We start from the raw sequence: 23,334 nt of genomic DNA, 5'->3' as shown, positions 1-23,334 counted from the left end.
TTGTGGATAAGAAAAAGGGTTTTGTCTCTCCAATAGAGCTCATTGAGAATTCCTTGGTATATGGATTGGATTGTAGAGGATTGTCAGTTTTTGGACGCCTTCCTGGGACAACTAGAATGACACCTAAGGAAGTTACTGAAAAATTAGTGAAATAGAAGCAAAGTAGTTAAACTATGAGTGATTCATGATCCAATATCTCTCCAGATCTGACTAAAAGATGTGCTCAAATGTTAATTAGCAAAGATAGAATCTTGGACTTTCTTCACTTTAGGGAAAATACATTATTATATATGAGCTGGGCTGACTGTTGTAAAGGGATGGTGTGTAAGAGACAGGTAGGAAAAGAAACAGAGAAAGAAAGTTAATTATGGGGAGAGGAAAATTGGGGATGAGGGAGGGAAGAAGGAAGAAAATCTAAGAAAAATCTAGAAGAAAACTTCCTGTATGTATGATAGAGAGAAAAAAATAGCCATTTGGGTTTAATATGGTAATTTTTATACTGTGATATATCCATGGTTCTAAATTCACATTAAAAAGAGATAAAATGTTACTAAACTATTGATCACAACATCTCATTATTTATAGGAAAATATAGGGATACTACTTAGAAGATCTCTAAACAACTATATAGACCCTGGAATTTATGTGATAATTATATTTGGCCCCTATGATTTAAATTTAAAAAGTATTGCCTGTGGTTATTTAACATGGCTGTTCATTTTAAATATAAGCCACCACCATCCAATGTCCACTGAGAATTTAAGTTTCTGGATTTGCCTAAGAGTACATGGCAGGGTCCGATGTTCTTTGTTTCAGAATAAATTACATAAAAGCACATTGAAGTCCTCCCTCAGACACTGAGAAAAAAAATGATTTTCCTTTAGACCTACCATTTATATATTTTTGGCTGAAAGTTAAAAACCCTGTCTCCTGAACCATGTTCTAAGAGCATTATTTCAAGGAGACATTATTAACTGTTTATTGAATACACATAGAACAAAATATCATTTTCTTGGGGGTCACTATGAAAAGCAGTAGAATCACTGCCCTTAGAAGGCTTACCAGAAACACTGTTTTCAAAACTTTATCTAGCATAGTGTTCCCCAAGCTGATCTGTAGAGTAAGGTTTTTATTGTTCTCTACAGTACATTGTTTTCTTATTTAACTGAGCCGTGTCCAGTTGTCGTTTTTGCCGGAGTGACACAGGTGAGAGGCTGCCACACAGCCCTCGGATTGCCAGAAGAAATACTTATTGCTAGGTCCATTTCAAAAAATAAATCTTTACATCCTTTTAAAAATATTGATTTGTCTTAATGCTTGTGTGTATTCAGTGTTTATCTGCATGTGTATAACCACACCGTGTATGCGTGTGCGTGCGCGTGCGTGCGTGCGTGCGTGCGTGCGTGTGTGCGTGTGTGTGTGTGTGTGTGTAGTACCCATTGAGTTCAGTAGAGGGCACCGGAAGCCTGACAACTGGCAATACAGAGATTTATGAGCTGCCATGTTGGTGCTGGGAACCTCTGCAAGAGAAGCCAGTGCTCCTTCCTCTGGTTAACCTACCTATGTCCCTTCCCTGCACCAGTACAGCAATCGTAATTGCTCAGTGTTTACACCTAGACGTCAAACGGAGAAACAGTGATTTAAAGACATGTGCCGAAATCCTAAACAGAATCTTTTCATAACCATTAGTAACGTAATAAATACAACTGTAATGTGTATTTCATTTTAGTTACCTGAAAATGAGTGGCACGGCTTTGGTTTCTATTAAATTAAAATATGTTTTGAGTGTTTCCCCCTTATCTTGCTATAATTATTTGGACAAAAAAAATATTTAAGAAGGAAAGAGTACAGAGACTCAAATCTGTTCTAAAACAGAGAACTCCCATGAGGAGCTCTTTAATGCCTTTACATTTTGCTTAAGTCCGCTAAGCAGCTTAACACTGTAATTTCCTTCTCCAGCTTCCTCCTGGAGAATCCCTTAGATAAAGTTTTGTGCACATAGCTACTACAGGTTTTCATTTTGAGTGTGAGAGAGGCTCATTTCCTCTTCAGATTTAGAACTAGCGAGAGGAGGTGTCAAATTATACGTCTAGGCAATTGCATTTCAGTGCCCGAGTAGTGGAGATCTAGCTTTCCGAATTCAAGCAAGCATCCTGGTGTCCCCTTCCCCAGAAGTATGAGTGTGAGGCACAGCTAAACACTCTGAATTTTCTTCCAGGAAGAACTGAACCCTATTTTGGTGACCCCACCTATCCAAGCCATTGACCAGGACCGAAACATCCAACCACCATCTGATCGACCTGGCATCCTCTACTCCATTCTTGTTGGTTTGTATTCTTCAAAATTTTATCCTGTTAGAAATCTATGAACGAATCCTCTCAGATCACACCAAGCTCTTTAATAACAATATTCTTTTCTTATCGGAATTAACATATACAAAACTACATATAAATCCAAGTTTCCCTTCTTCCTGTTTAAGTAAGATATTATAGAGCAGGCAAACAAACAAGATACAGGTCAACTTAAATACATTCTTCAGTGGTCTTCAAATCAAAGGAAATATGGGGTTTGTTGAGCTTGAGGAAGAAGGAAAGGACTGCCAACCCAGAGGAACATTATACAGAAACCAATGGTCCATTTCTCCTCTGAAAATATGTTTACGTTAGTCTGTTTTTATACATGTTTACAACTGCACAAAGATGCAAAATGAAGACATTTGACAAAACCACTCCTAAGTTACTTTGATAAAGTTGCTGATTTGCATGACGGATAGGCTCTGGAAAGATGGGTGCCTGGGAGATACCAGCATCTCTCAAGTAGGAAATGCTCACTTCAGAGTGTCCTCAAAAGAGTCCAGCATTATCTTCCAGTCCTAATCTCTGGCTGTGCCTCCAGCCTGTGTGCTCACGTGCACGAACCACCACATTAGGCAGATTCCAGACAGTTTTATGTTGTCATACTAAGAAGTGATATTTCTAAAATTTGGCCCCGTAGTTCTACGCCAAGGTTTTAAATCTTTAAAGCCATGTATAAAATACAAATACAGAGGTCTAGCCATTAAGTTATTAATTTTTAATCCTTATGAATTAAAAACAGTCTTTTAAAGCCTATGGTTTTCTTGTTATAAGTATCAAGGAGTATTGTTTATTTGCTCCACTAATTAAATAATAATTATGAAATGTGTCTGCCTGTATGGTAAATAGAGATGTAAGAGGTAAATGCTCCAGGTTAAAGGGGGGATAAGGTATCAAAAAGACAGAATTAAGATATACGGAGGGAGACGAAGTAAACATTTTTGGAAGAGTTACCCAGCTACCCCAAGGAGAACTGGTGTCTACGGGTGGAAACCAGTAGATTTATTGCTATTCCACCCAAAGTCATCACCTGAGCCAGCCTCTGGCACCTTGAACTGTTATTGCCTATGGTGTGCTTATCACGACTTTCAGTACAGGCAATAGAAGGATATTGATGAATTGACAGAGATGATGCCCAGGAAGATCAGAACACAAGCAGAATCGATAACTAAAGATAAGCCCTTCGTTAAAAATTAGAGCTTCATTGATCGTTAATGTTTTTATGGATGCAAAGCTTAAAAAGATTGATTAACAGGTAGTCTTCCTGTGTGCAACAATAGGAATTTGAATTTTAGTCTCACTTTGAATTAGGGGCTCCCGGGGAAACATTTAGATTTAGAGTTCTGCCAGTAAATACAAAATAAGATTTTCCTGCTGAACTGAGTTTTTTTTTTAATAGATAGGTATGTATTGAGATCTTTTTATTTGATTTGACTTTCTATTCATCATTTCTATAATTGCAAAGTTTTACTTCTGACTAAGGTCTTGTGTTAGACTCTAAGCTAAGTTGAAAGTTTAGATGAAAGATTCTGTCTCTTGTGGATGAAATTAGAAAACGCTGTCCTTTGAAGATTTACCTCCTCCTGATTGAATGACTATCTCCAAAAGGTCACTGTGGAAGACTTAGTGTCTGGGATGGTTATACGATGGGTGCAGTGTACCTGTGTAAAGTGGCCCAATGGAGTCCTTAGGTCATCAGGCACATACACAGGAAGGATACTGAGATACCTTCCGTGTCTTCTCTTTCTGTCACTCGCTCTGACTTGCCCATCTGCCATTCATAGCAGGGCCCCGAAGCAATGGACCGTGTGATCTCAGACTTGACCCTCAGAAACTGGGGTGTACTTTTTAAACAAGTAGTCTGTCTTGGGTATTTTACCATAGTGACACAAAGCTGACTAATATACTCCTCCAGAAACAGATCTAGAGAGGAAAGAAGAACCGACCAAAAGGAAAGGAAATGAATGGAAAAGAAAGCACAAATCAACTTTATCAGAGCTGAAAATTAACTAAGGTTCTACCTTCCTTGTTGAATACATAGGCAAAGCAACTAAATCATGGTAATGGCGGTGACCTTTGTGCTCACCATGCCCTGTAGCAGCCTGATTCCTCAACGCAACTTATCATCCATCGCAATGAACACCATGAAGCTAGAGGCCTCTCAGGGCCTCCTTTACCAAAATTGTCACACTCTGACCTTTCCAGGGGTTCCCTAAGAAGCACCATTAGAAAAGTGTCTCTCATGTTGCCAAGGGAAAAATGGTCTCTCCCCATTGGCATTTGTCAAAACACTTGCAACAAGTGCCTTGGCTTTGTGACTACCTAACACAATGGGGAACAGTTAAGGAAGACTGTAAATAAGCAAAAGGGTTGAAGGATAGAGAATAGAATCCACTGGGGAGGTAAAATCTTCCACGTGTCTTTTGGACTCTAGAGCAACAGCAAGACTTAGGCTGTGTCTAAATACGGAAAAATCCTTGGTGAGTTCTCTGCCCTCTTGTTGATTTGCAGACCCCCCAAAACAGCAACTGACCTGATCTCCATTTGAGAAAGCTCTCCAGACAACAAACTTGAGGGGTAAAGTTGCTACTCAGTCACAGAGAGCTCTCTGGAAGAGCTAGAAAGTGTGTTGGGCACTGTGCGTAAAACAAAACAAACAGAACAAAGACCCATGTAGTCCTTCAAGTCCACATGACAGCACATGACCTTTATATTTTTAATATAGAAGACACAAAAAAGCAGATATAGCTATATACGGCAGTCCATCAACATATAGCATTAATATGACGTCTTCAGTTTTCACATAATATAATTTACAATGCACAGATATGAGGGAATCTAATTAAACAAGAGAGAAACAGTAAGTATGGATGTTGTAGATAGAAAATTAAGTTAAATATTGTTTTCCTCAGGAAGACCAAACTGTAGCCCACTGAATAAATACTTTCAGTCTCCTGTTTATGTCTATAAAATGCTAAATGGAGGCACATACAAAGACATAATGGAAAACAGAGGGATGATGCCTGAAATACAGAATAGCAACAAAGAAACAACCATCCTAAAAGAAACTAGGCAGAAATGTAGAAGTGTCATTGAAATTAAAGTTTCACTAATGGTTATGAAGAGCACCTTCAGCTAAATACAAAAATGTGGCAGGATGTGAAGAGACACTAGTGGATGCTACAAAATCCAAATCAAATCATTATCTATAAACCACTCTACTCTCGCGTTAGAAGAAGGAGAGCTTGCTCTCCAGTACAGACCATTCTGAACCGAAAGTAAGGCTGATTAAATGGGAGATCGTTGAAACTATGCAAACAATATTCTTTGGCCTCAGATGGATTTCACCATACCCTAGACAAACCTCAAACACAAAACAGAACAGAAACTCCAACAAATTACCATGAAATTGATTTGCCAGATGAATTAATTCAACTAGGTCAATTTTAACTTCTTTTTACCTTACAGGTTTTTAACACCCTATTAATAGCGTCAGTTCCCTTAGTCACATCAAAGGCAGTTTATAGAAATTATCTAAAACTATTGTTCATTGCAGGCCATGGCCAGAGAGTAGGTGTTCTGTCTTCCTGTATCACTAAGTCTCCATGCAACACATGACATTAGAGAGTCACTAATCCTTGCATACAAACGCACTGAAGGGTAGTCTTGAATTGGTGTGTGGAATTTATGTAAATGTTATCAAACACTTTACCAGCACTGTCAGTAAGGTCAGTGTCCTAGGATAATTACCACCACGGGAAATAATTACCATGAGGAGAAAGGGAAAACTAAAGTCTACTCATTCTGTAAGCAATCAGTATGTGTATAAACGTGAACCTAAAGATCATGTGACTTCCTTTAGGTACAATTCTTTCTGTGGATTCTAAGTAGCAATATCAGGATGCACCATAATTAAGACAGCAAATTAATCATAAACAGCAGCAGAAAGAGGACTTCCAAGCTTCATCCTAAGCAGAATAGCCCACTCACTTGTATGGAAATAATTGTGTTCCTAAGTTTTTGCAAACAGTAACTATCAAGCACTGTTTTTGTTGTTGTTGTTGCTGTTGTTGTTGATATTGTTTTATAATTTATTTATTTAGTTTTCTTCTTCAGATTTTATTCCCCTCCTAGTCCACCCTCCAACTGTTCCACATCCCATACCTCCTCCTCCCCACTCCCTTTCTCCACGAAGATGTCCCCACCCGACCCACTCCGCCACCAGACATCTAAATTCCCTGGGGCCTCCAGTCTCTTGAGTGTTAAGTGCATCTTTTCTGAGTGAACCCAGACCTGGGAGCCCTCTGCTGTATATATGTTGGGGGCCTCATTTCAGCTGGTATATGCCGCCTGGTTGGTGATCCAGTGTGTGAGAGATCTCAGGGGTCTAAGTTAATTGAGATTGCTGGTCCTCCTACAGGGTCATCCTCTTCCTTAGCTTCCTCAAGCACTGTTTTAACATTGTCATTAATGCAGGCAACATGGGCTAGAAGTTTACTTCTAAGTAGTGTGAAAAGCAAAAGGATTTTTGCTATTGCCTGAACCGTAATTATGACACAATTAATATATATTATATACCATCTAGGTATGTTATAATCTAAATTATAATATTCTTAAAATCTACTTTTCTAGCTGTCATGGGATTATGACATATAATAATATTTCAAATACAGTGGCAACTAAAACATTGGTTTCATGAACTAGTTAAGGATAGAAAGAGTAAAGCCAGAAAACTTAACTCCCAGGGACTAAACCATTACCCAAAGACTACACATGGACCGATCCATGGCTCCAGCTACATATATAGCAGATGGCCTTGTTGGACACCAATGGAAGGAGAACCCCAGTGTAAGGGAATGTCAGGGGTGGGCAGGAAGGGAGGGTGGATGGGGAGGGGAACACACTTATAGAAGAAGGGGAGGGGACAGGGGGATTATGGACAGGAAACCTGGAAAGGTAATAACATTTGAAATGTAAATGAAGAAATACCCAATAAAAAATAAAGCAGGTATATTAATAAAAAATAAATAAATAAACCCTCTGGAACTCTACTAAATATCCTTAAGAATTATTTAATCACAGCAGGGTATATATACAATTATACAGGAGAAGTCACACAAATGGGGGATTGTTATATAAAAAGTTGGAGAAAATGTCTCAAGAGACATCCTGTATTATATTTTATAGAGTCCACTATTATGAAGGGGAAAAGCCAGGATTTTCATTGTTTTTGCTTGCTTGTTTGCTGGCCTGCCTGTCTGCCTGCCTGTCTGCCTACCTGCCTGCCTGTCTGCATGCTTGCTTTTCCTTTGTCTTTAGATGATGCTAGACACCTTAAGAATGAATCATCCTCTTTGTGTTAGCCTTTCAAATGCTACGTCATTTGCATGCCATCCAGAAGCTGCGTTTTTCCTTCTCTATCACACTTTTTTTCTTCTCTGCAGTGTAGTTCTTTGGGACAGGTGAGCAAAAACATTAGAGACCATAGGTAGCATAAGAACTGGAACCCAAGAGTAATTTGACATAAATGCAGATTTTTAAGTCCTATGAAAAATAATATTAAAATCATCAACTAATTTTGTTTACTACAAAGGAAAAATCTTTGGACTTAACATAAGAGGAATGCAATATTAGAGGAGTAGTTTTCGGATGGAAAATCAGAAGAATGTGATATTAGTAGTGGCTATTCCAAGATTAAGCAAGACAGGGATTCACTGGGGAAATTAAGGAGCTCTGGAGATGTCTATGTAGTAGCATCTCCAGGCAGATGGAGCGTTGTTCCTTGGACTGAGAATTTCCCAAATGTCATAAATCCCAGTGGTCCAAGTGGACCTTGTTTTTTCAAATGCACTTGGATGATTTGATATGTCAATGCCTTCACTTCTCCAAGGCAATCAACATTCATGCATCACTGAAAGGAATTCCCAGACAACCATTTGAAGATAAATTACATATTAAAGTTGTTTTTGGTTTGGGTTGTATTCATTAGTAATATGCAATTGACATTTATCAAATGAATCATCACTTATCGATAATGTTGGGTTTGAGAAAAATCGTTAAATTTTCATGTCTTCATGGCAGCAATGAACAAGACTTATATTTCTGCGTGTATCAATCAGAATCAGGCAGAATTTATATATATACACACAGTCACATATATACATACATACACACACATATTTAACATATATTAAATGTCTCTCTTCAGTATAATAGAAACACATCTTCAATATAATAAGAAATAATAATAATTATTTTTAGATGGAAATCTGTTTGTTAAAGCACAGGCAATTAAACTTGTGCTTGCCTTGGAACTAAAGTTGTTGAATAGAAAGTTCCTTCTTCAGTTCAAGAAAAAACGTTGAGGACATGTGGGAGACAGGAATTTCAATAAAGTGGATAAAAGGACCTTTGCTCCAGGCACTTTATGTAATCAGAGGACCATTAGCTCTGTGCTCACAGTGAGGTGGTAGAGGCTCTTAGAAAGTTCCATTAAGGTTCTCAAGGCACTGAGAAGGAACACAAAGCTCAAAATGGGTTAATGGAGGCACTGGAGATGGAGATCCCACAAGCAGCTCATTTTTGCACCCAGCAACTCCCAGCGACTCGATCATCTAACACAACCAAGTACACTGCTGTCTACCCCTCTGTATACAAATGGACATGAAGGCTCTTCCTTCCCCGTGTCTAAGATTTGAAGCTATGCATCTCACCCTGTAAACAATAGAGGTGGAATTTTTAATCCTCTTGGGGTTATCTCTTATTTCTCAAACTCAGCAAAATGCTGACACAGCAACCGAAAAATTTAAAATTTGACGGCACCAAAATAAAAGCTCATCTGATCCTCAAAGAACGTTGTTAACTGACTTGCAAAGACAGGTGATAGAAAAAGGTCTAAGCTAGCAAAATGTACGTATAGCAGAAGAATTTGACTAGGAATATATAGGATGACAATGTCATAAGTAAGGCAACTCAATTATTTAACTAAAGTTTGAGTTGATGAGTTATCGTAGAAAGCATGTACACGTAAATAAGTGAAAGTTCTTTTAGCTTACTTACCTTGAAAGGAAAGCTAATTAAGAACTCAGTGAACAATACTGCACTCCCTTCTACGTTGCCCAGATGTGAAAACTAACCTCATTAGTTCCCAGCAAACACATGGAGAAGACAGAACTACCATGTGGTGCTGACTGGAGTGTCAATCAGTGCATTTGCGTGGGGAGACTAACGTTTTTCCTCAAAACAAAAAGCATGATCATAAATGAAAAAAATGGTGTTAATAAACAGAAATGCTTAGTTAGATACATCTCTAATGATTCATAATAGGTTGAAGAAGCCAATGAATTGTCTGAGTTCATCTAAATGGGTCCTGAGGAAGAAGGGACCCTAGAGACGATGAGTAAATCTGGCCTCTGAGATAAGAATCTCACGGAGGGCACTCTGACCATAGCCCATGTGAGTAACCAGTGAGGTAGTGATTATACAACACAGACATCTGGGACCTTTACAACCCTGCTGTCCTAAAGAGTACGTGAAATATTTAGACTCAACATCTGCTAGGTGTTCTCACTCTGGCTGTTTATCCAAGATAAAGGACTAACAGCGCTCTTCCACTGATGTGCAGAACAATGGTGTAGAAGCTGCATCTGTGACTAAACGATATTGGAGTCCTCATAAACACAAGACTAGATAAACCTTGGCATGAGGATATAATAGAAAATTCCAAAGCAATAAAAAGAAATGGCCCACATATGCAGAAAAAAAAATAAGTGAACCGTAAGGTTGTCGTGGTAGGTATAGACAATGCCGCCCAAAACACACATGCTGGAAAATAGGTACACAGTGGAGAAGGGCCGTCAGGAGCCATCATGCAAGAATGGACAGGAACTTTGCTTTGATAGCAACAGTGCTACCTGCCTCAACATGGAATTATACTTCTAAAATGTATGAAGTCTCTGGTAAAGGGACTGTAGGTCTCTTACAGAAAACACATTATGTCTAGCATTGTAAAAATTACAGAGCACTTAGTTCTGCTTGCCCTTCCTTTCACAGAACTATGAAGGTAGAAGTGTAGACCTTTTTAGGTATATATGGTTTTTCACACGCATAGGTTCTGTTGACCACAAAAGAATCACATTCTGAAATTCAACGCAATACTGTGCTTAATAGTTTAACTCATTTGGAATAGAACTTTCAGGTTTGCATTCAAATTTGGCCAATCAAAGTTGTTCTATGCAAGATTTCAGATTAAGTATAAAAATCTTGTATAATGGATGCATAAACATCATTTTTTAGTTCTTAGTAAAGCTTCATATTTTTAAGAAACATAGACTATGAAAGTATCATAGCATTTACTCTAGATCAAGTTTTTTTAGATCTTTAGCCACATGTTTGTTCTGTTAGTATGCTGTAATCATTTCTACAAGTCTACCTTCTACCACAGGCCAATGAACCCAGCTGTGAATTCATTAGGTGGGACTTTACGACCTGTTGGAGAGGAGTTTGGGGTTAGAAAACAGATGTGGTGGACTCCTGTTTCATTCACATACCAGCTGTGAGAGTTCTAGTTATTTTTCCCCCTTAATCTCTCTGAGCATTCCGTTCTTCACAGATCCAATAATAACATCTCCCCCCTAGGGCCGTTTGGCACTTAGATGAAGAGGAAGATTTATAAATAAAAAGATTACAATGTTTCCCCTACAGTAAACCCAGAGTTATCAGCTAATCCACGTTCCTCTCAGCGAGCTAAACCCCCTTTCCCAGATCAGCTGAGTTTCATAATTCATTTATGTTCTTGGCTAACCTTCCAGCATATCCACCACTCCATTTCTGCTCTGAAGAGACGGCTGCTGAGGCCATCAGAGCCAACTCTGAATTACACTGTGCTTTAAGTACGTTTCAATAGAAATATATAAAAAAATATGACAGAGTAAAAAATTTTCCACTTGCTATTACTTAAACGATGAACAGAGTAAAGATGTTTTTATGTCTGTATTCCCTTCTATTCTTTTTTTCTGTCTTCTGTCCATGAGAAGGGCATTGCTCTTTAAACCGCGAATATCTATTATATCCATTATGTCCATCAATTAACTGCTTAAAAGTCGGCTACTTATCATCATTTATCATAGATTTCTTGCAACTACACTTACACCTTCCAGTTCTTATTTTCATCTCTTTTCTTTTTAAGCACACCAGGCAGGAGAGCAGAGCTCCAGATAATGTTCACATGCTGTAAATATCATTTCTGCTGAACCGTTTTTAATTTACAATGGTTTCCCTCCCATTTTTTTTTTCTTACCTGTGTTTACTGGAAACGTCCGTTGAAATCTGTTGAGATTCTCCACAGTACACAGTGTGCTCTTCCCGTGTCATGGCTGCACTTGGCTGCCTCAGATTTACCGTGAATAAATGGTGGTTTGTGTTGAAGCCATTTTATGGATGATGTGTACCCTGTGTTGTGTTCTCATCCCAGAACACATATGTAAATATCCATGACCCATAGATAAATACAAACTCATAGAAAGTGTTCCCTCCCAGTATTGAAAGCCAAGACCACATTCCCATCTTTGGCTCCTGATGAAGACCCCACCCTGATAGGGTCCCCTCATGTCCTTTCTGTTGTTGTTTGGCTTTCGTTTTCATTACCAGCTTGGATAACTTCATTAAAAAGAAATGGGTGCTATTAGTTCTTTGGTTTCCCAGTACAGCTAACCATTAAAAAAAATACTGAGATGTTATCTGATTTTCTACTCTCCAAATAGTGCTAACCATAATGACCAGTAGAGCGGTATTGTCATTAATATGATGAAATTAGGAAGTTAAACATATTTGGTCTGTTCCAAGTCAGGACAGTTGATGGTTTTTGATATCCACAGTGTCTGACTTTCAGGAGGGAAACCTTTCTTTCTGGCTCTTGAAAAGTGGATGGCAGCTTGGGACTCTTGTATCTCCTTCTTGCCACCTGTAGGGAAAGAGTTCATAGTTCTTTTGAGTCTATGCCATCGACCCGGAGAGAAAAAACATCCTTGAGAAAGCTAATTACGTTTGATAAAGGGGGGTTTTTCACACAATGACAACCTGATTACCAAGGGTGGCCTCTGCTTCCAGGCGTGCTGCCATTTCGGAGTGCAAAGCCATTGAGTGTGCGTGTTGCTTCTTAATGCTAAACTGTAACATGAGATTATACCTCTACTTCTAACTCAAGATTTAATATAGAAATAGTCTTATTTTGCATTTAATCCTACATTCGTGTCCTTTTGCTATTTCTATCAGTTTCTGACACTTATAACAAGTGCTAGAATTCAAGTGTCACATAATCAATTATTTAACCTGTTCTAAAATACCCTCACAGTTCTCTTAGAGTAAAAGCATCAACCCTGCCATCCATGGTATGAGTACTGTATACATCTTAATTGAACCTATAATTTTTCTGTCACGGCCATATTCACTGGGATAAGATATTCTACTGTCTCCTTTTGAACTTGCTGAGATGTCTGTGTTTATGTTACCACATGAGTTCACATGTAGATTGACATTTAGGAAGTATCTTTAAATCCAATATGTCTTATAGTTACATAGAACATATTTATGGGCCCCCAAAATAAAACATTAATCACCAATCAAGTCTGATCTCTATACCTCTTTCCCATAATGCTTCACTGTCTCTCCCTTATATCATCATTTTATAGAATAGAGTTTATTTAGGCATGGGGAGGAGAGATAAGAAGGAGTAGAGATAGAGAAAGACAGAGAGAGGGGGAAGGAGTGAGGAGAGAGAGAGAGAGAGAGAGAGAGAGAGAGAGAGAGAGAGAAAGAGAGAGAGAGAAGCCAAGAACATGTAGAGAGAGAAAGGGTGGAGGGGAAAGGGGAGAGAAGGGGCAGAGAGAGTAAGAGAGTAAGAAAGTAAGAGAGTAAGAGGACATCAATTTTTAATATTATCTTTGCATTTCAATACACTTTGTATTCCTTTGTAGTGGGCCTGTTTTCTAAGTTCAATTTCACTTATCTAAAGGTAGCTACTTTGAGAGTTAAAGATTACATACGTGTGTAAATATGTATGTATGTAAATATGTATAGATGGGTATAGCATTTATTCAAAGATATATTGCCATCTAATTAGCCGTATAACTTACTATAGATTGTAGATGATTATTTATTGCAACAATGGTATTCTTACGATGCTGAGCTGAGGATGCAGGCAGTGGCAGAGTATTGATCAAGAAGAAGGCTCTAGGGTCCATCCCCAGTGCTGTTACACAGAAAGCAAACAAGGTTTTGGTGCAGATCAGTTGAGCCAAATCCTTCATAGGTTTGGCAATATCCTTTATCCATACCACATAGAATCCCAATGCAACTGAACCTGTGTTTGTGTTCTGAAGTGCAGAGGAAGCTATCTATGGATGTGTCCAGACTACTGTACTTTCTTTCTGTGTGTTCTCTTCATGCTCCCCCACAGCCCATTTCACTCATCCCTGGCAAGTTTGCCTATAAATAAATCTCTCCAGAGTATCAGGTATAATTACTTACCATTACTTAAATAAGTAAATATAAAGTTCTTCTTGGTAGGAATATTTAATCACTCTGATTTCCATGTCCCCATTACAAGTATAAATTATTGCCTGGGTCACTGGTGGTTACGGACATGCTTAATTATTAATGTAATACGATTTGACTTTTATATCTGACGACTCTGACCTGTCATTGCTTTACTTTGGGAACAAGAATATTCAAACACAAAGGGAAAGATGATACAAGCAAAGTTAAAAAAATTGCTAGAACAAAAATAGCTCGATGGATTACAGTGCCTGCATTTAAGAAATATCAACACATACCTCATTTAAAATGTTAGTAGTTGGCATATTAGATGAACACTGATCTTTAAAAAAAAAACAATCTTCCTTGCTATTGTTCTTAGGCATCTTGATATTTGGTTTAAATTTCTAGTCTTCATGTGATTTTAAGATATGTTGAAAAACCACGAAGGGTATAATTAAGATTTATGTAGGATTAAAACGTAATTTTATAATCGAGAATTTGCCTTTCCTCTCCTTAATGCCTCTTTTCATAGGATGAATTTCCAAAATAATTAAAGAGCTCTCTAATAAAAATATTCAGAAAATCATCCAAACAATTACCTTCCCTTCCCTAACCCATAATTCATTATATATCACATTTGTATCCGCTATCCGTACACTGGATAATTTATAAACTTAATTTACTAATGAGATTGTAACTGCGTTGCTCAGTGAATGAAAGGAGGAGATAAATCAGGTCAGCAAGTTTCTGTTCGTTCTCAGTTTTGAACGGAGTCTCTTGTTTCACAGGCACCCCTGAGGATTACCCCCGCTTCCTCCACATGCATCCCAGGACTGCAGAACTCACTCTCCTGGAGCCAGTAAACAGAGACTTCCATCAAAAGTTTGATTTGGTTATTAAGGTAAATCAAACTAAAGTCTTATTTCCTTGTATTTACAAAATGCCAACCAAAGAAACACCAGGAGGCTACTGTAGACCTCTCATGTTTGAAAAGTAAGAATAAATATGAACCGCAATAACTAATTTTTACTTATAAACATTGGATTTTTCTTTCCTCTGAAACGTTTGTAATAATATTCTCTGTGTGTGTGTGTGTGTGCGCACGCGCGTGTGCATGCACATACATGTGCAGGTATTCACATGCATGCATTGGTCAGAGGTACACAGTTTAAGTAATTAATCATACTTTATATCTTAACGTTTATTTTTTAATAAAATAACTGCTGGCCTTGAAAGATAAACCTTGACAGCCTTAAAATATGATATGCTTCATATGTTATTTACCTGAGTATAATATTTTTGGTGCTATTTCTTTTTCTGGTATACACTGAAAGTTTTTGCTCTTCTGGGGGTTTTTAAATGTATGAGTTGCCATTTTCTTTACATTGAAAGATGAATCTAGAAGCAAAAGGAAATTTCAAGCTCGGGCGATCTACTCGATATTCGATCATTATCGTATTTTCAATTGTAATATTAAGTAATTATTATTTAATAATGACACTGATTATATTCTAGTGAAGCCATCGAAGAAGAACTGGGGAACTGACTTAATCCCAATGGGCAACACTAGAGCAAGATTAACCTCGAGATTTCAGTTTGAAGGAAAGATAGGAATTTCCTGAGTGCAAATAAATACAGAATGAGGAGAGTCGTAATTAAAAGATAGGACAACAATAAACCCTGAATAAATCTCACAAATATTACATAGCATTTTCACACACACAAACACAGACACACACACACACACACACACACACACACACACACACACACACACTCCTTAATTAGGTATAAAATGAAGCCCATAGACACCCTCTTTAAAAAAAATGAAAATATCAATATAGCATTGGCTCAATGGTTGAACATTTACCGGGCAGACACGAGGCCCTTGTTCCAATCCCCAGAGCCACATAAGTAAATTACCTAATCAAATAAAAAGTTGAAATACAAAGAAAAAGGAGAAAGAAGGCTTGCTGAACAGACGCTCTGGGGAATGCTGGTGCTGTAGGTCCTCCTTGGCTGGGTGCCACCCCCTGGCTGTTTTATTCACACCCCTGTATGTGGATGTCAAATTCAGGGTCTGCGACTGTCACAGAGATACATGGCTAATACTGACCAGAAGAGAGACTGGAGTTGGTTTTATTTAATTCAAGCTCAGGCTCTTTTCACTCCATAGACTATGCAGTTGCTTAGGGATGCATATATATGCATGTATATACATCTCCAACCTCAAATACTATTAAATACTATTATACTAAAGACATTTAATTTTAATTCCTAGTACATAATAACTTCTTGCTTCACGTTATATGTGTAGCTAGTAACTTCTTTATCTAGTAATGCTTTGTCCTTGGAGAACTAACAGAGTCGGAGTAGGTAAGTCTCCATCACTTTGTCTGCTGACAGACAGCAGATAAAAGAAAACCTAAAAATATTACCAAAAGAGAGTAGTTCAACTATCTGGAGTTTCAAAGATTTTTTTTTCTGAAGATTACTCCAAGCTCAGTGTTGCTGGGTCAAGAGACTTTTTTTTTCAGCCAATGAATGAAAACAGATTGTGTTTTCAAAAACAGCGATTAAAAGCATGATGTAGATGACTGCAAGCCGCCAACAGAAAAGACGCGTAGAGAACCTTCTAGATATATAGAGGAGATACAGACCCCTTGAGTGACTCTCAGCAAAGGCACACTATTGTCTCCCTCTGTATAAAGTACTCAGAGGGACCCTGAATTTGACATCCACATACAGGGATGTGAATAAACAAGGGGCTTATGTGTGACTACTGTGGGACAGCATAGAAGTTAAGCAATACCTATCCACTTCCTGTGTCCGTCTCCCTGGGCTCCATGAGGCTTCTCTTTGAGGGAATCTTGAAAACCTGTCTAAGTATTATTTCCATATTGCTTCATTTTAAACAGGAAATCTGTTTCCTTTGCCATGCACAGCAGTTGTCCCAGGATGTATCCTCTATATATCAGTTCCGACTGTTACTCAGTCCACCGATTACAGAAAAGAAAATCTATTAGAAATGTGAACAGATAATTGTTTACATTCTAGTAACACTTCATACTACCAATACGAGTTTTTGCAGACATTGCTGGATCCAAATTGCCATGACCCAAAGTTGCCGTGATAGAGCCATGAGGAAAAACTATCAATCACAAGAGTAGCAATGGGCGAAAACAATGGCTGCCAATCCTGGTGTTCTTTGAAATTCCACAGTCACGTGCTTCTTTTTCTCAGTGGGAAATGTTTCATTTTCTTTATTATTTTTCCTACATGAGTGTTTTGCTTTTCACTGACTGTAGAAGTTTTTCTCATTGTGTTTGCGGTTAAATTTGATCCAAACTTCTCACTGGGAAGTTGAGAAAAGTAAACTAGGACCACATCTGCATACGGGCTGAGGAAGAATTCTGCCTTTAAGAGGGGCACGGCACACAAACAGATGGTTTGTGTCACGAACCAGAGATATACCTCAACTTTATTTCTTGCTGCTTCTGCCACTGGTTTATTCTGCTGACAAATAAAACCGTAAAAATGAAACCTTGAAGATGATGTTGGGCAGTTAGAAACTTCAGCCTTCCTAGTAAATAACCAAGCACAAACAATGAAAAAGGAAAGGGACGCCCCGTTGCAAAACAGGTTTCCAGGCTTCTGTTAGCGGCTCTCATCCGAGGATATTGCCAAGGTGGTATACACTGAGGATGAGAACCAGTCATTTGCTTTGTCACAGAATGACTCCATTTATGGACCCTCGTCTTTGAACATATCTATGGCATACGCCCATTATCCAAATCCTAGTTTGGATTGTAAATGATCGAATCCTTCCACATGACCCCCCCACCCAAAAGCAGCGACAAATCACAAAAACATATTTCAAATGTCAGATGACCACAGGTTTAGTGGGTGTGCTGAGAATCCTCTGGAAGTCACAGAAAAGTCACTGTCATTAGTATAGCATACTTAGGTTAGTGTCTATACGCTAGACGTCTAGCACGAAACAAAATCTTGGGTTATTAAAGGAGAGCAAATGAATAAATTATTAATAATTCATTGTTGTCTCTTGGCCCCTTAAAGAATAATTGCATCTCATTTGAATCCTTTTGATTAAAAGCTTTTATTAAAATCTGATTAAGCAAGGGCCACAGGGAAACTGCTAACACGGCATTACGGTACCTGGAGTTTCCTGCTGGCACTCGGTGACTTCCTTGTGTGTCTGACAGAAACATCCTAATTTACTTCAGAGCCACAGGCATGAAATAGTATCATGTAATATACATATATGTATATGTATATATAATATTGTATATGTTGTATACATGTACATATATAATATTACATATTATTGTATAATATTGTATATTATATGTGTAGCACTTGCATCGGGCTCCCTCTCCTTGAACTTTATCTCCTCCTTCAGGCTAGAAGTCTAGGTCACGGTATTAGACAATTGCTTAGAAAAGCGGGTCCACACGGAAGAAGCCCACTTCTACCCTTTCTGCCTATGGTGTGGCAAGGTTCTTCCGTATTAAATGTGTCTCATTAATTTCTCTGCAGACGATGGTTGGTAATACATGTCTTCTTAAATTGGATTTGTTACCACTTTTAATTACGTGGGGAGGGTATGTGCGTTCGTGTGAGTTCAGGTGCCTGCCAGAGTCAAGTGTGTGACGATGCATAGTGTAAGCTACTCATGACAGTCACAGAGAGCTGCACTTCTTCTAAAGAAAATGCAAGCATAAGTTAATGATGTGTTAGTTCCCACCTGCCTACAGTCCTCAGTCACATGTTTGCCTTGGACACGGAAAGAGTTACACGTGCGGAATGGTTGTGTTTACGAGCACAGCCACTTTAACTCCTGGCCCTTGACATATCACCAATGCATTCTAGATTCGGTCTTTTTAAAATACGCAGTGTTTGTTACTTTTCAGTTCTCCGTATCCTTTCGGGGTGCTGAGTAATCTGCCTGATGTCTGTCGGGCAGAAGTGTGTAAAGGATCAAGACAATCACAAACACATTTTCCTTCTGATGATTACAGTAGTATTTCTAATTATCACCTGGGAAACTACTTCCAGTCTATATAATTGGGCTAAGGTAATGGTGCCACATTCTTTTGAACAGCTAAGCCTTCTCTTGATTCCTCTTTGGACTGCTGTTTTTATCAAGAGTCCCCAAAGTCAGACCTCCTCCTCACAAGCTTTCTCTCCTTATGTTTCCAGTCCCTCATATAATCTACCTTGATGCTTAAATAAGTCCATCTATTTCTCTGCCTAGTGTGCTCTGGCTGGCTGTTCTCGGATCTCAGGCGCTCTCTCTCTCTCTCTCTCTCTCTCTCTCTCTCTCTCTCTCGCCTTAGCTGCTCTCCCCTGCACCCCATGAAACTTGTCACCTTGTCAATTAAAAGTCTCTTTAAAGTCATCACAGACATGCTCCTCTGCATGTTGCTTCCCAACCTCTCTACCATCTGCCCTGCCCGCCCAGCCTCATGTGGTTTTTTAACACAGATTTTGTCATGTTGAAAGATTGCAGGCTTCAAGGTCACAGAAAGCAGCCTGTCACCCATCATCCATCATAGTTTCTCTATATACAAAGATGGGAATCTCCTATGGAAACTGAACGGGCTGTCAGAATTCATTAGATCTTTTAAGAGGGTTTACTTTACAAACTATGATGTTTTCCCTCTGCAATGTGTGATATTGTCTGTGTACATGGGAGAGGGAAGAGTGAGGTAGGAGGAGAAAAGAGGGGCATGAACCTTTCCTTTAGGGAACAATAAATAAGATCCTTCAGTAATAAAATGTTAGGACGAAATAAACAAATAAAATATTGCCCATGGTTGCCTTTCCCCAGCTAAAGGAGAGTCACGTGCCACAGAGCATAAATGTCATTCCTTCAGAGTTCTGGAAATACTTCAGCCTTATGATCTTAGATCTATTCTCTTCTCCCATTCCCTCTTCCCACACTCTGATCGTCTACTTTCTTTCTTCCCTTCTTCCTCATTCCATTTATCAAGAGACTTTTATTAGCCAATTGTGTCATCAAACCACATAGCCAAGAGATTTGTCAAAAACTCGTGATCCGTCTACCTCTCTCCCAAGTTCTGGCATCACAGGTATCTGTGTGGCCACAGATGGCTAATGCCCATATTCTTCTATATTCCCTTTAAACAATGAATACACAAAGTATGTTCTAGGAACTGGCTCTAACCACTGTTTAACCCAAACTCCCATAATCCAATGGTCACAAGCACTCTATTTCTTACTCTGAGTGACCTGGGGTGAGCCCTGCCAATTTTGCTGTTTTTATGAGCAATTCACAACATCTCCTTGTGTCTTCACGTGTTTAAAAGAGCATAACGGAGCTACTTAGGGTCCTCTTCTCAAAAGTGATTATCTGTATGTATAATACCTGTGTAGGAGGATTCACAGTGTCTTAGTTATGTTTTGGATTGCTGTGAAGAAACACCATGACCAAGGCAACTCTTACAAAGACAACATTTAATTCGGGCTGGCTTCAGAGGTAGTGTCCATTATCACTGAGGCAGGAGCATGGCAGCACGCAGGCAGGCATGGTGCAGGAGGAGCCAAGGGTTCTACATGTTCTCCTGAGGGCCTCCAGGAGAAGACTGGCTTTCAGGCAGCTAGAAAGAGGCTCTTAAAGTCCATGCCCACAGTGAAACACATACTTCAACAAGGCCACACCCACTCCAACAAGGCCACACCCACTCCAACAAGGCCACACCCACTCCAACAAGACCACACCTACTCTAACGAGTCCACACCCACTCCAACAAGGCCACACCTACTCTAACGAGTCCACACCTACTCCAAGACCATACCTCCTAATAGTGCCATTCCCTGGGCTAAACATGGATGCCTGTAATTACATGCTGTTGGAATTACAGGTAGTTGAGAGTTTCACCACGCTGTCTGTCGTGGGAACCAAACACAAATCCTCTGAAAGCAAAGGAAGCTCTCTTCACCTCACCGCTAAGCAAACCCTCCGGTCCTGGGGGATGTGTTTTGAATAACACCAACTCCATCTGTGACCTCTCAATCCTTATAAAATAATGTCTCACATGGTACCATCTCTTAACACCTTCCCGTTAGAGTCTAGGAGCACATGGGCTCTGGGAAGCAAAGACATTTAGGCCATCGCTCACCATACTTCATACCATCAAATTAGTAAAGAATGAAACCCACCACCCTGCTCCAGTCAAGGTCACTAAAGGGAAGTGGATTTCTTTCTCCATTTCCCATAGACATTTTTAGGTCCGAGCAACCACTCAGATTACATTATAACCCTTCCTTTCTTAAAAAGCAACCTAGTTTCTGAAGTCTGTCGACCCAATAGGGTCAATAGACACAGTGGTAAAAATTCATCTTACTCTGAATGTTTGATTTACTAGACTACCAAATGCAACATGGCCTCTGCTTCTTTGACAATAATTTTTATATTTTCATATTGACCTGGCATATGCCTAATTATTCTAAGTAAGAGGATAATGGATAATTGACTCCTCCCGGTTCTATGTATTGGTGAGAGGAATGAGTGTGTGGCATGTGTATTTCGTACCACTGCTCATCCAGGAGGGAGATGCACGCAGAGGCTCCCCAAATGTGTGTTGACAAAATAATACAGAGGCAAGAGTGTGCTTGGTCGCTTGCCTTTCACACATGTTGACCCGCCACTTCTCGGAAACAGAGAGGAAACTGATTCAGCCCCTTTATAGAAACTTAATTTTGTTAAGCCCTCTTTACATGCACAGGTCCCTTTGAGGACTAGACAGCAAGTGTTCTAAGTCCTCTGGGGTGTTCTGGTGACAGCAACATCTCAGCTCTAGATAAAGCTCTCCAACCACTCTACCCAATCCACAGGAACCACCCAGCCCCCACTCCACACTCCAACCTATTCCCCACTCCATGCCCGATGTGAATCTCCCTACCTCCCACTCCATGCCCACGTGAACCCTCCCAGTCCTCACTCCATGCCCTTAGGAGCTTCCATAGTCCCTATTCCGTGCCTCACATGAACCACACCAGTCATACTCGGTACACTGTAATACCCCGACCCCTGCTCCATACCCACAGAAACTTCCTCAGCCCCATTCCATGCCCCACATGAGACCCTTAGCCCCTACTCTTCATCCCTACCAGAACCTCACCAGCCTGACTCCATTCCCCACATGAACCACTCAAGACCCTTCTCTACACCCTGTATGAGCTCTAAAAAGCTCTGACCTCACTTTCCTCCGTGAACTACCCTACCTTAGCTTTCACTCTGATCCTTCACATAAACTACCCCATCCCCATGGTATTCTACTACAGGAATCACCTCAGTCCCTACTGTTCTCCCACAAGGGCCATCTCCAACCCAGTCCTCACAGGAGCTACCCCTGCCCCTGTTCCTCTTCTCTCACAGTCACACCCATCTCTCCACATTCACCCCAAGACCCGCACTCCACTTCCTACTCATGAACCCACTTCCTACTCCATCACCCACTATATTGTACCAAAGCAGCATTTTTTCAGGTAACTCTTGAATTTTTCATAGAAATACTAAAATAAATAGTGGAAAGCCTCTAGGCCAAGTAAAACTTTTGTTTCATTTTTTTCTCAAGAACAAAGAAGAGATTTATTAATAACCTCTGTGGCCTATCTCCCGAGTTCATTTTTGCATCAAGGGTTTTTACATTGATAGTCTTCGACATTCATAAAATGCTAAGTGGGCTGTTGTCAATGAGTTCAGAAAAGGCACTTGGGTGATGTTTTGTAAAAGTTGAAGCTATTTTGGAATGGTAACAGCCACTTCCCAGAGCTCCTCTGACATAGTAGTGGGAGGAAAAATTCAGAACTACCTCAAGTTGGATAAAACCATTTCCAAAGCTATAACCCTTCCAAGAGTGAGCGCATCTATTTTCTTCAAAATGTTGAAGATAGCTGGCATCCTTGTATTCTAAAGTCTAAACAAAAGGAAATCATTTTATTATTGAAAAGAACATAAGGCCTTTGAAGAGTTCTTTTTCCATTGTAATAAGTTCCAAAGAGATGAAACAAAAGTAAAATGTATTTCATTATATTAAAAATAATCCCTAGCTGGAAAGTCTGTTGATTTTATCATGCTGTCATAATATAAGGCCTTCTAAGAGTGTGCTTCCTGAATTCTGTGTGGTGAAGATATCTTTCTTTGTCAAACGGAAATATATTTATTCCTATGAGAAAAGAGTTCCTTTGGATTTATGACCTTGAAGACAAATCAATTCTACTGTGCACAACACAATTCTGTGTATTTTGTTTGTACTGTTATATATTTTGAGAGCTATAGAAGATTTCTAGTAACTTAGCTTCCAAACTTCTTAATGTGGCCTTTAAGTTTTAGCCCACTCAATGATAGTCTATAGACTTGAATGCAGAATAATTTTATAAGTATTCACAATCAATAGAC

At 39.2% G+C, this 23,334-nt stretch overlaps 1 protein-coding gene across 6 annotated transcripts in view; it reads left to right on the top strand.

Annotated features, from left to right (window-relative positions):
• The window catches only part of Pcdh15 (protocadherin related 15), an 827,095-nt gene that overhangs the window by 460,500 nt on the left and 343,261 nt on the right, over positions 1 to 23,334 (top strand). For all 6 annotated transcript variants that reach the window (XM_087598371.1, XM_087598373.1, XM_087598372.1 and 3 more), the window contains 2 exons: positions 2,219 to 2,327; positions 14,678 to 14,790. In XM_087598371.1, coding sequence (XP_087454497.1) covers positions 2,219 to 2,327; positions 14,678 to 14,790 — 222 coding nt within the window. The remainder of the gene's footprint in view (positions 1 to 2,218; positions 2,328 to 14,677; positions 14,791 to 23,334) is intronic.

The sequence above is a fragment of the Rattus norvegicus genome, chromosome 20, assembly GCF_021556685.1.
Source record: "Rattus norvegicus strain SHRSP/BbbUtx chromosome 20, alternate assembly SHRSP_T2T, whole genome shotgun sequence".
In the NCBI taxonomy this organism is placed as follows: Eukaryota; Metazoa; Chordata; class Mammalia; order Rodentia; family Muridae; genus Rattus; species Rattus norvegicus.
The sequence above is the reverse complement of the archived record's forward strand: the minus strand, read 5'-3'. Positions and strand labels throughout refer to the sequence as shown.